The sequence below is a fragment of the Notamacropus eugenii genome, chromosome 5 (genome assembly GCF_028372415.1).
Source record: "Notamacropus eugenii isolate mMacEug1 chromosome 5, mMacEug1.pri_v2, whole genome shotgun sequence".
NCBI classification, from domain to species: domain Eukaryota; kingdom Metazoa; phylum Chordata; class Mammalia; order Diprotodontia; family Macropodidae; genus Notamacropus; species Notamacropus eugenii.
Genome location: NC_092876.1, coordinates 60,865,967 through 60,879,140, shown reverse-complemented (window position 1 = coordinate 60,879,140; position 13,174 = coordinate 60,865,967). Strand labels below are relative to the sequence as shown.

Sequence of the window (13,174 nt, the reverse complement as noted above, 5' to 3'; positions counted from 1 at the left end):
AAGATGCTGACACAGAAGTGAAAAGAAGTGATAGAAAAACTCTGTCAACATCTCTCTGAAGAACTTTGGAATCAGCTGTGAGACATGGGAGACATCGGATTGACTGGGAGATACAGGAATGTCCAGCATGGCCTGCTTGCATCAAAGAAGCCACTGTGCTCTATGTGTAAAGCAGAATTGTTCAAAAGTAGTAGTTCAAAAGAAATACGAGATGTGCAAATTTAGAGATATCTCTTTCCCAAGTGCTCATACTGACGCCAGTGGTAGAGCTCTGTATCAGTATGACCAGCCATGGTCCGACACTCTGTACATTGATCCCAACATTGTGATGTCATCTTGGTCCTCTTTGATTATGCAGGACAACAAAGACGATGACAGGAGCCTCTTCGGGTGCTCCATTATTTCTGCCCATTCAGTAAGGAATGATAGAGAATACAAGGACACTATGGTCCATCATTTATATCCTGTCCTCTTGTAGGGAGAATAGGGCTTCATAACCAAGTGTTCCAGATGACCCCAAAACCTGGATTGAAGGGAGAGCTTCTCGGACATTTCTACTGTATCCAAAACAAATTCCTGCGTTGTGGTGTGTATGGGCACATATGGTTCCAGACATCTTTTAAACAGAAATATCACCATTCCCACCATGACAGTATTGCATCTTTCATCCTGTACTCCATAGTAACTGCTCCAGAAAACTCACAATGTTCTTGGATTTTTTTAAGTTCTCACAAGGTGATGGGAAACAGAATTCTCCAAGTTTCACATCCAACTCAGAGTTTGTTTCAGGCCGTAAGTTTGCACCTTGGCCCCCAGCATTCACCCACCTTTTTACTCCTGCTTTGCTAAGAGTAATTGCATTAGATGTGGGAAATCGTGTGAGAGGCCAGGAACCCTCAAGCACCAGTTGCCTTGTGTCAGTGCTTAACAAACATCAGAGCAGGCTGAGAAAAAGAGAGAGAACAAAATAATCAGAGACACAGAAAACTGAACATGAATTTCATCCACAAAATGGCCTTTTGCCTCTCAGAGAGAAGAAACGCTGCCAACATGAGTATGTTCTTGGCCATAGGAAGGAGTAATGGGGAGGGTGGTGAGACATGTTACAAAGAAGGAAGGGAGGGTCCCTTTTGTGATTTGGACCCCCTTTTGGTGAATCTTGTCATGACATACTCTCTCACTGGGGCTCTTATCAGACTATGGATCCATTCCACTTTGGCTCTGGGTGTGATGAGCTTTAGAGTGTCCAGAAGAAAGTCAGGATGAGAAAGGAATTCCCGTCACACCTTAGAAGAATCTCTTGAGGGAACTGGATGTTTGGCATGGAGGAGAATAAGGCAGACCTATCCTGTCTAAGAGGAACAAGCAGCATGGTTATCATGTTCCGCTTTAGGGGAAGGTGGAAGGTTGAGAAAGGCTGAGTGTGATCCAACATTTCCTAAGCCATGCAGTTGTCCAGAATAGGGTGGGCATCCCTCTAGAATCCATCCGGCCCAGGTGGATTGGTGATGGTCTCAGGACCTCTCCTAACTTCAGAGCTCACATAGATTGTTTTGTCTTCACTGTGTGTAGCCTATGCTCATGATGGTGACAGATTTACAAAATTCACATATTCCTTTGACTGGCGTCCATGTGTTCCCAAGGACCTAGCCAGAAGTTTGATTTCCACCAATGCCTTGGATGGATTCCTCTCCCAATTAACATTGAAACCTGTTGATCTCAAGAGTTCTATCAAGACACTGCTTCTCTAAGAATAATAATTCACACCTCCAGTGCTCAGATTTTTACAAAGTGTTTCTCTCCACATATGAAGTAGGGCATTGACAGGACTATGAGATATTTTTTATAGATGAGAAACCTGGAGTTGAAGGAGCAGAAGGGTTGTGCTGTCCTCCCTCCTCAGGATCCGTGTCCAGGTCTTGGCTCCCAGGGCAGAGCACACTCTGTGCCATGGTTGTTTGTCTCCAGTGGCTGTTGGGTGACAGTGGTGCTTTCTCAGCTGCCCTCATGAAGTGACGTCAGGCCCCAATGGAGACTGACTTCCCATTTCAGGATCCCTGCAGAGTTTTAGGATTGGAAGGAACCACTAAGCCTTCTTCCAGCCTATCTTTGATCATTCTCCTTCCAGAAATGGGTCATTTCCTAATAACCTACCATTGACCCTCAGAGTTGGACAGCTTATAACAATGACCAAGACTCTACTCAGGCTTTTATCCCCACCCTCGTGCTGGTTCATCCTTTGGGGCCTAAGGTGTCCATTCCAAGTACACTGACTAATGACAGTAGCAGTGCTGGTTTCTGCTGCTACCTGAACAGGAATGGTGACTTGTTGCCAGTAACCTGAATGCCTAAGATAACTGAGCAATGATGTGGGCATTGAGAGACTTGATGCACAGAGAAGTCTGGTGTGCCCAGCAAGAATGCTGGATGGTTCTTTAGTCAACAAAACTTACCAAACAGCTTTTTTTTTTTGTAAATTATTCCTAATAGAAACTATTCGCTTTCCATAAGAAAAAGAGTTCTCCTATCAAGATTCCCTCAGCTAACCAAACCAGCATGCCCAGTTGGTTTTGTGACTATTAAACTACATGCCAACTAAAACAAGATCAAGCAGATTTTTTCCCATAAGGGAGTTAGTGGCAATCCACCTTTTATTCCTAGTGTGCCCAGTAAACCACTTTTGCTATTTGGCTACTTGACTAACCAATTCCTATGGGTCTCTTAACTAGTTTTTTTTCCTAATCAAGTCTAAACTAAGAGCTGGTGTGCTTATTTTTAGTGTAACATTCTTATCTCTGAAGAAGAAAGATGTTTTCTTAATCTTTGTTCTTGAAAGATGCCTTCCCCCTGACTCATTTTCCCCACCTGTTCATCTGGCTGCAGTGGGTATAGATGATATCCTTTAAAATAGATTTTGTGGCCAAACTGTGGCATTGTATTTAGAGACATTTGTGTTGGCATACCTGTGACCCTCCTTGAGTTTTAGATAAATTGGTATTGGTGGTGTGGCTGCCCATGTGTGAATATGTGACAAGGCCTTGTCGCAACAAATGGCCCCTCTGTCATATCTAGACATGTGAAATTGGTCTGCTCCTCAGCCCATTGATGTGATGACATAACCTTTTTGATTTTTCTCCTTTTTCTTGTTCTATCCTTTCATCTAGCACCTTTGCTGAAAGAATGCCCATTTCCTGGTATTGTGTTTCAGTTTGACATTTTAGCCAATCCTGTTTCCCAGCTTGGCACAAAGCTGTTATTTCTCTCCCATGTTATTGCTCACCTTATAGTATACAAAGTGCTTTCACATCAACTGTCTTTTGGGAGCCTCACAACAGTCCTTTGATGCTTCAGATTGTGTTTTTATAGAACATCAGAGACTCAGAATAGTTATTTGACTTGGCCAACATCATACAACTAGTAAATGGTTCAGCCAGTTCCAAGGACCTAGTAGTATTTCTGGTGTGTTTTCTAATGTTCTTCCTTCATTGTACTATATGGCCTCTTCTAAATACAAACTCTGCTTTTGTTCTTTTTATTTTTATTCCTAGCATCTGACACATAGTAGGTGCTTAATAAATAGTGATTTGATTGATTAGAAGATACACTCACTGTGTCCTTGCAGTTGATCTTTGATTTTTATATTTTATATTAAATATATGAATATTTATATTTATATTCATATATTTATATCTATTTATATAAATATATTTATATTCATAATGTACTAAAAAAAAAAAAACAACCTTAGAGATAATCTAGTCCTGTCCTCCCCAAACCCCACTTTATATAGAAAATGATACCCTGAAAAGGGCATGACTTGCCTAAGGTCATGCATGCTACCAGTGCTGAGCATTCCCATGGCCTTTCATGCTCTTGAGTGTTTATCCCAAGCAGTAAGGTTTGGTTTTGTTTTAGTGCTGATAGACCATGTCCTAAGCCCCTCTTTTTGGTTTTCCTGTAAACTCTCTTGCCAGTTAGGGTTAGTTTTGATGTATAGGTGCTACCAGCAAGCCTGGTTCAGAAGTCAAGTGCAGTGGCTTTAGTTGGTCTAAATTTTGGGGCTCCACAAAGAGCTACAAAGCAGTGCTTGTGGAGTGCTTGGCTGGCTCTGCTCAATGGCCACCCAGCAGCTTGGCTCATCACCTTTCTTCCTTTGGGGCCCCTCATGAGTGCCCCCTGCTTTCAGCAAGCTCATATTCACGTCCTATTTGTCCCCTAGACTGGTTTGGGGTCTTTAGGGTTAGGTCAGCTATGAAGTGACTACAAATCTTGTGCACTGGAGTTGCAGGAGCAGGAGCAGGGTCAGGCCAGAGTCAGCTTTGGTGTCACACACACAGGATCAGCAGCACGGTAACACGGGGCTGTGTGTAATCCTGCTGAGTTCCATTAATGGTGGGAAATAAAATGTAACTAACAAGAAGAAGAAGGATGTGTCAGCATTTATGTAGCGTACTTTGCATGTCGTTTAACCCTCACAGCAGCTGTGGGGGAGGTTCTCTTATCATCTTCATTGTGCAGATGAGGAAACTGAGGCTGAGAGAGGTCAGGACTCTTCAGAGTTTTCAGGGCAGTATTTGGACTGTGAACTTCTGGCTTCTAGTTCAACACTGCACCACCAAGCTGTTCTTCAGTTCTGGGACAAACTGCTTATGCCAACGTAGTCTTAATCAGTCAGTCAATCAATATTTATTAAGTGCCTGCCCTCAGAGAGCAGGGCACCTTCTGGCTGTTACCTGAGTGTTCATGATTTGAAGTAGTTCTGCTAACTGGTGGGATTACATTTCTTGGGATCGTTGAAGGCAGCTGGAGCTGGGTTCAAGGCCAGGCTCTGACACAACGCTGCTGGGAGACTGTGGGCAAGTCCCAAAGCTCTCAGTGTCCAGCTCTCTCCAGGACTGGAAGGTGCCAAGGTAACAAGGAGGTGCCACACTGCCCTGGCTGAGGCATAGGGAACCCTTCTTATCTGGAGGTTCACTAGACCAGAGAACTCCCAGGTCCTATTCCTGTCTTGATTCCTCTCCTAGTCTTTGTCACCACATATGAACAATATATATTCTGTGTAGAATGGTACGTTAAAGGTACAGTGACATTCTCGGCTTATGCATTTGACCATGTTGTATTAGAGTCATGGGATTTTGTCATCATTTAAGGGTAGTAGTAATTTTATTCAATAGCTATTTCAGTTGCCTTTTTGATGATTTAAACAGTTATAAAAATTCTTCTACATTTGGTCACTTACTTATAGTTGTAGAAAACAGTTATTTAGCAGTTGTACTTTAGAGTTGGGACTAAGGACTTTGTATTCCATGGTGTCTTCTAGTTTAGTACCTTGAGGTTGGAACCATAAATCTTGTAAGTATCTCTAGCCTAAATGACTCTCTGATGTAGTCCCTTCATTATGTCCTCACTTGTTAATGAGACTATTCTTCTGCACGACTACCTGTACCCCGCCCCCCCACAAGCCATAAAGTGTTATTCAGAGTAATTGTAGGCTGGCATTCCCAGAACTGTCCCACAGGGGGTGAGGTATGTTTCACTAAACTCCAGTGACCTCTTGCCCCTTGGTCTCAGAACAAGATTCACACCTAGATGAGTTTTCCTGTGTATGGAAAGACTTTACTTACTTACCTATTCTTCTGTCATTTCTACCTAGAAACTCTTTGACTGATCACCAAGGTGTAAAATTTTAAAGTTCTGATTGGTTCATGTTGATTTAAAATTTAGGGGCATTGGCATCAGAAAACAGGAGCAGGGAATCATGGATGAGAAAGGAATGCTCGTTGTTTTTTCGATAAAATGCAATAAAATTCTTACAGCTAAATTCAGAAATGCCTCCAGCTGTGATTACAATGATGCTTTTGGTGAGATCCTTCCCTTGCACTCAGTCAGGCCCTAGGAATGGTTTATGACCTTTATGACAACAGAAAGCTCCTTGGAAAGCTTGTCTTGATGGCTCTTGAAGTAACCATGTTGCTCTGTACACTTCCCTGTCTGAATACAGCTAAAAGTGCCCATGGCCGACAAGCCTGGGAACACGGTGAACTTCCGGAAGCTGCTCCTGAACCGCTGCCAGAAAGAATTTGAAAAAGATAAAGCGGATGACGATGTCTTTGAAAAAAAACAGAAGGAACTGGAGGCGGCCACTGCGGTAAGTGTGGCTGCAAAGGAGAGTGGCCTGTGCCATCATGGGCTTGCAGGCCACGGATGCCCTGTGTATCCGTGCTGTGCGTGGTGAATGAACCAACAACGTGTTGGTGTGCACGGAATGCCTCGATGCTGTCATAAAGGAGTGTTTTCTAATTTTTTAAAAAAAAGAAGAGATTTAGCGAGAACATCATTGTCCTGAATTCCCAGTGGGATTATGTGTTTTGTTGAGTTCCAGAGGGCAGGACATGGGCCAGGAAATTGCAGGGGGTAGATTTCACATCTTGGTATTGCAAATGTCCAAAAGTGGATTGGGCTCCCTTGCATGCAGGGTTTACTTCCTCATTACTTTGAAGGCAGGTGTTCATCAAACATGTTAGGAAGAAAACTCCTGACTGGAGTAAGAGAATGAACCAGATGATGTGTTAAGTCCATTCTAGCTTTTAAGATGAGTAACCAATCCATCAGATGCCTTGTGTGCTCATTTCAAGAGTAAGTACAGAAGGTTTTCAGTACAAAGGCTCTTGGCCCCCAAGCCTCCAAGTTTAGGTTCTAATGATTCACTGTGGCTTCTCTTGTCATAAGCTCTGCTTTTCCATCCTACTCTAGCCAGAGGAGAAGACAAGACTTCATGATGAACTTGAGGAAGCCAAGGACAAAGCCCGGCGAAGATCCATTGGCAACATCAAATTCATTGGAGAGCTTTTTAAACTCAAAATGCTAACAGAGGCCATCATGCATGACTGTGTAGTGAAACTGCTAAAAAACCACGATGAAGAATCCCTTGAGTGCCTCTGCCGCCTACTCACCACGATTGGCAAAGACCTAGACTTTGAGAAAGCAAAGGTAAAGGAAGAATTGGCACCTAACAGTAGAACATGGGATTTCTTTCCCCAAGAAGTTCTTCCACAGTGTACTTGATACTTTATGCCCATTTTAATTTTTTAAATTAAATTCTTTCTTTTTTAATTAAGAAGCATTTATTTTCTCTCCTTTTCCTCCTATACCCAACCCTGAAGAAAAAAGAAAAACAAAACTCCTATAACAGATATATAATCAAGCAAAACAGATGTGCATATTGTCCACATCAAAAAACTGTGTGTCTTTTTCTGCGTCTTGAGTTATCCCTCTCCACTGTGTCTGGAGATGGGCAGTGGGCTTGACCATGGGGGTCCTCTAGAGTTCTGGTTGTCATTGCGTCGATCAGAGCTCTTAAAAATTTTCAAGTGTTGTTCATGTTTACAGTGTTGTTTTTATTATATCGATTATTCTTTCAGTTTTAGAAAGCAATTTGGACCTGCCTCCAAAATGTCACTAAAGTGGGCAGACTCTTTGACACAGAAAAGTTTCTGCACAGAAAAGTTTCTGCCCCAAAGAGATCAAAGAAAGAGAAAAAGGACCCATTGGCATCTCCCAATGTGGCAAAGAATTGGAAACTAAGGGAGTACCCATCAGTCAGGGCCTGGTGTGAATGTAATGGAATGTTGTGCTGTAAGAAATGGCAGAAGTGAGGGTTCCATTTTTCTTCTCACTTGGACCATGGAAACTTTAATGTCATAAGCTTGAGTACCTGTGAGCATCCCTTCATGCTTGAGAGGACCCGTGAAGGGCAGGGCTGTGGTTGTTGTGTCCCTTAGGGGCATTCATGCAAGGTCTTTCACCACAGTGTGTTTAGGAGACCAGAAAGATCCATGGAAGCTAAATTTATGTGAGTGTTCCATAGCCTTCAGTTGATAAGATCTGGAGAATGTCATTTCTCAATATTGATCCTGTTGCATGTAGGAGACATTGTAGCCCAGTGAGAAGAGCGCTGGCTCTGGAGGCAGAGGACCTGGGTGCAAGTAGCACATGTATGACCTAGAGCAAGTCCCTTCATTTCTCAGGATCTTGGTTTCCTCACCTGTCAAATGAGGGGTTGGACCAGATGAAATCTGAGCTTCTATCCAGCTCTTTGACCGGCCTCCAGACCTCTTATCAGGGGTTCCTTAGAGTTTGGGGATGCGCACACAGTTAGCAGCAGTCCACATGGTGCTCTCCTCTGTGGCATGCTCCAAGGATCCAGTGGTACTTGGTGTTTCCTAGTGCTGCAGCGTCGGTGATAGGATTATGATAGGATTCACTCCGCAGCTCTGTAGATACTGATGATTCTATTTCTGACAGCCTCGTATGGACCAGTATTTTAATCAGATGGAGAAAATCGTGAAAGAGAGAAAAACATCATCTAGGATCCGTTTCATGCTTCAGGATGTAATCGACCTAAGGCTGGTGAGTTGGGAAGCGAACCCTTTACTCTCACTGCTTTTCAGGATATATTCTTATAGATGTAGTAATTACTCAGAAACAACACATATATTATTTTTAAATTATATTCGATTCTTTTACTTAAGAAATAAAAATATCCTGAAAATTATGGGATAAAGAGGCAAAACCATATTTGAAATTAAAGTCTCCCTGTTCCTTTCCTATTGTCAATTTTTGTGATTCTCCCACTAGCACCACTTAACCTCCCGAATCTCTTCCTCTTTCTTATCTTCCTTTCCTTATATTTTCCCTAAATTTGTAGGAATATTTCTTCCATTAAAAAATATTTTCTCCGTTTCTAGCCCTAGAGTTGGTCCTTTCAATTCAGTCTAGTAGACACACTATATACTGTGTGCATGGTATTTTATATAGGACACTGCAGACTTTTCAAAACCAAGTGTGGCATCCAAGAAGAGCTATAACTTCCTCCCTTTGTTCCTTTGAAAAAGGAGGTACATGGATGTAGACTGTTGAAGAGGAATATCATGTTTTTTAGATGTGTTGATAAGCTTTGGTGAAGTTTTTTCTCTTTTTTTAATGAGAGATAGCTCTCTGGACTGGGAAAAGAGGAATGCAGGAGAAAGTAGAGGTGATGAAAACAAAAGAATCAATTAAAGTAAAATTATTCATTTTAATCAATTAAATTTTAATAAAAAAATAAAATAATAAAATTAAAGTAAAATATTAATAGGAAAACGTAATGTAAGCTCTTTGAGGGCAAAAACTATTTTTGCTTTTCTTTATATCCTTAACGTTTAGCACAGTGTCTGCTCCATAGCAGGTACTTAAAAAATGCTTTGTTGACTGACTGAGACATAAGTGCATGCATGAAGGGGAACAGGCCACCAATACTTTCATGTATGTGTCCCTGATATTGACCTGCTCCACTCTTGCTTCCATTCGAGGTTTCTGGATTCTGAGAATTGAAAAATCTTATAACTTCATCTTCCCAGGGGCCAGAGGCCACTTCTAAAAGGGCTCATTGCTTTGAACTTAATTTACATCCATTTACCAGCTGCCCATCCATGTCTCCTAAGTTTTTACTGACTGATCTGCCCATCTCACACACTTGTCCAAGGGGAAATCTCTGCAGCTTTCATTCTTGTTACACTGCTGTTTGAGGATCTTCCAGCCTCTCTCATTATCTAAAGCAGTCCAGTTCTTTCAGGAAATACACCAAAACACTCTCTCACCCCAGGTTAATCTTTTAAATCCCAGAGTTGTGAAAGTTCTCAGAAACCAGTCTCACCCACACTTGAAAAAGAATCCTTCCTTCATACTTACCTTGGTTTCATTTCCCCAGTAAGTATTCTCTTCTCTAAGATAAACACACCGAAATCCTTGGAGCAAGCACTTCTATAATGTAACCTTGAGTCATTTCACCATCTTGATGGCTCTCTCTGCCAGCACTCTGGCTTATCTTCATCTTTATTAATCAACATGCAAAGTCCTTCCCTCTGATACCAAAAGTAAAGAGTTCAGCTAGGAAAAGAGAAGGAAGGAGATAGCTATTAAAATTGTAAAATTTTGTTTAGAGTAATTGGTAAGCAACCTGAAATTCCCCTGAGAGAGAAAAAAAACAACCAGGTCCACAAAAAGAATTTAGATTCTGTAATGTCCATTTAAACTTTTACTGCACAGTACTAACCTCTTAAGCACTACTGCATGTGTTTGCATAATTGAAACCAGAAGACATAAAGAAGTTGTTGGTAAAACTTTTTCATCATTAAAAGAATTAAATATCAATCTGTTAATAAAAAGAAAATTGGACTTAAATGGGAGAAGGTTGTACCCCTAAATAGGTGAATAAAGATGTTTGGGGAATTTGTCATGTACCTCAAGGCATCTAAAGAAATAGTTCATGGGATGCTTGTTCATCTCCTCTTATAGACCTACCATGAAGATAAATGCAATTTAAGAGTCGTCCTACATAGAGGAAGGATTTAGAGAAAACTTTTTTTTGAAGAATTTAGGATCCTCCAAACCAAATACCTTGGTACTCAGCAGATGATGAAAATATTAATGTAAGCATAGGAGACAGCAGAGAAAATTATTTTGGATCATTTGATTCCATATCAATAAATGGAAAAGGCCAAGACTAATGGACTATCCAGAAGACTCAGATCCATTCATCACGAATGTTTTGTTCAGCAAGAGAATCATAAAATGCTGGATGACATAAAAAAGTAACTTGGCTATCTTTAATAGACATTTAGTAACTTGCCTTGAGCATAGAATTCATTTTAGCATCATATCTTTATAACTCCTTAATTGGGCAGAGCAGCTATAAAAGTAAATATCAAATTAGAAGTATAAAAATGTGATGAATTATGCATCATTTCTATAGACATCCACCCTCACTGGATTTAAAAGGCTAAAAAAATGACGAATGGACAAAACTTGACTTTTAGCAATATTTCTTTAAGAAATTTAACCAACTGGAGTTGTGAACTGATCCAGTTGTTCTGGAAAGCAATTTGGAACTATGCCCAAATGGCTATAAAACTGCATACCCTTTGATCCAACAATACCACTACTAGGTCTGTATCCCAAATAGATCATAATAAAGGGAAAAGGACCCATGTGCACAAAAACATTTATAGCAGCACTTTTTGTTGTGGCAAAGAATTGGAAATTGAGGGTAAGTCCTTTAATTGAGGAATGGCTGAAGAAGCTGTGGTCTATGAATGTAATGGAATACTATTGTGCTATAAGAAATGATGAGCAGGATGATATCAGAAAAACCTGGAAAGACTTACATGAACTGATGCTGAATAAAGTGAACAGAACCAGGAGAACATTGTACGATGATCAGCTATGATCAGCTTAGCTCTTCTCAGCAATGCAATGATCCAAGACAATCCCAAAAAACTTGTGATAGGAAATGCTAATCACATCCAGAGAAGGAACTATGGAATCTAAATGCAGATCAAAGCTTACCATTTTCTCTTTTTGTTTTGTTTTTTTTCTTTCTTGTGGTTTTCCCCTTTTGTTCTGATTCATAACATGACTAATGTGGAAATATGTTTAACATGGTTGTATATGTATAACCAGTATCAGATTGCTTACTGTCTTGGGGAGTGGGGAGGGAGGGAAAAGGTTTGGAATTCAAATTTTTACAAAAATGAAAATTGAAAACTATCTTTACATGTAATTTGGGGGGAGGGAGTACTATTAAGTGGAAAAAAGAAATTTAACCAACGTAGAACAGTTGCTGAAACAGGAAAGTTTAAAGAGCGTAAGAACTGTCTTGTTGAGCAAATATTTAATTTCCTTGACAAGTAGAGCTATGTGGCAGCCCAGCACACCCCCAGCATCAACTGTAAGTTCATGGATCATCTGTGGGAGAACATCTTAAAATTTGGGAAAAGACTTGGCTCAGTTTCTCCTAAGATCAATTGAGGAGAAAATGGCCCTCTCCATAAGGTCCAAACGAACTGAATCAGGCTGATACTATGTAGAATTCAAAGGAAAACAACAAATAGACTCAGAAGGAACAGATCTGTTTTTATTTGTAATCATGATCTATTCATATCAACAAGGATAGTGGAATTGCCACATTGGTATTTGAGAAAGCTGCATGGACCCAGGTTCAAATCCCATCTCTGATACTTACCATGTGGTTTTGGCAGTGTGACCTTGGACAAATCACTTAATCTCTGTGGGCATCAGTTTCTTCATCTGTAAAGTGAGGGAGTCAAATTTCGATAGCTTCCTAAGATCCTTTCCAGCTCCATGAGTCTAGGAGTTGAAGTTGGCTGGCATTTACATAGCCTTTTAAAGCATATAAATGTTTTATGTTATCTAATTTGCATACTGATGAGGCCAGTGCTGGAGGAGAGAGTATGCTGGACCTACACTTGAGTGGGGATCTAGAGACTGAGCTGGGTTGTTTGTGGGAAGTTGCCCATTGAAGACTCCCTAAAGTCCATCTCAATAACAGCGCTGTTCTCAGAACTCATGTTTGTGATAAACCATGTTCTCATAGTAATCCAAATTACAGAGAACCCACAGGACATAGTTTAGCATGTAATGAAGGATGAGGAAGTTATATGCAAGAAGTGTTGTAAAAGGGACATAATGAATCAGCCAAGGTTTGGGCCTGACTTGTACAAAGTTTAAGATAGTAACAGATTGATAGCTCAAGTGGTCTGTTTGATTCCAGGGAAAGGCTTCTGATATGTTGGCTGGTCTTACAAAAAGACATGGACAGGAATCACAGAGAGTGAGAAGACTTGTAAAGGTTATGCTCTGCATTGGCAGAGGGAGTGTCTACCTTACTTTTCCCCCTTCTACACATTTTGTTGCAGGGCTTTCCTAGCTTACACTCACTCATCTTATTTTGTAGAGAAGAGGCCCTTGAGAGTTAGGGTTTGCCATGGCTACCCAACGTAATGGTAGAGCCAGAACTAGAACTAGGGCCCCTGATCTCTTGATCCAGATGTTTTTGAAGACTTCTCTCTTCCCCTTTCCTCCTTTTACAGTGCAATTGGGTGTCTCGAAGAGCAGATCAAGGCCCCAAAACTATTGAACAGATTCATAAAGAGGCCAAAATTGAAGAGCAAGAAGAACAAAGAAAGGTTCAGCAGCTCATGACCAAAGAAAAGAGAAGACCAGGTAATTTTTAATGAAAGGGGAGAACCCAATGTTAGGGGAATTCTGTCGGGGAGGGAAGCATGGGAGAGAGATTTGGAATGGTTCTTTGTTTAGAACAGGAATTAGGTCAAAG

General features: G+C 40.9%; 1 protein-coding gene across 12 annotated transcripts in view; it reads left to right on the top strand.

The window, feature by feature from the left end:
* The window catches only part of EIF4G3 (eukaryotic translation initiation factor 4 gamma 3), a 386,245-nt gene that overhangs the window by 341,496 nt on the left and 31,575 nt on the right, over positions 1–13,174 (top strand). For all 12 annotated transcript variants that reach the window (XM_072609175.1, XM_072609170.1, XM_072609173.1 and 9 more), the window contains 4 exons: positions 6,002–6,148; positions 6,754–6,990; positions 8,305–8,409; positions 12,930–13,062. In XM_072609175.1, coding sequence (XP_072465276.1) covers positions 6,002–6,148; positions 6,754–6,990; positions 8,305–8,409; positions 12,930–13,062 — 622 coding nt within the window. The remainder of the gene's footprint in view (positions 1–6,001; positions 6,149–6,753; positions 6,991–8,304; positions 8,410–12,929; positions 13,063–13,174) is intronic.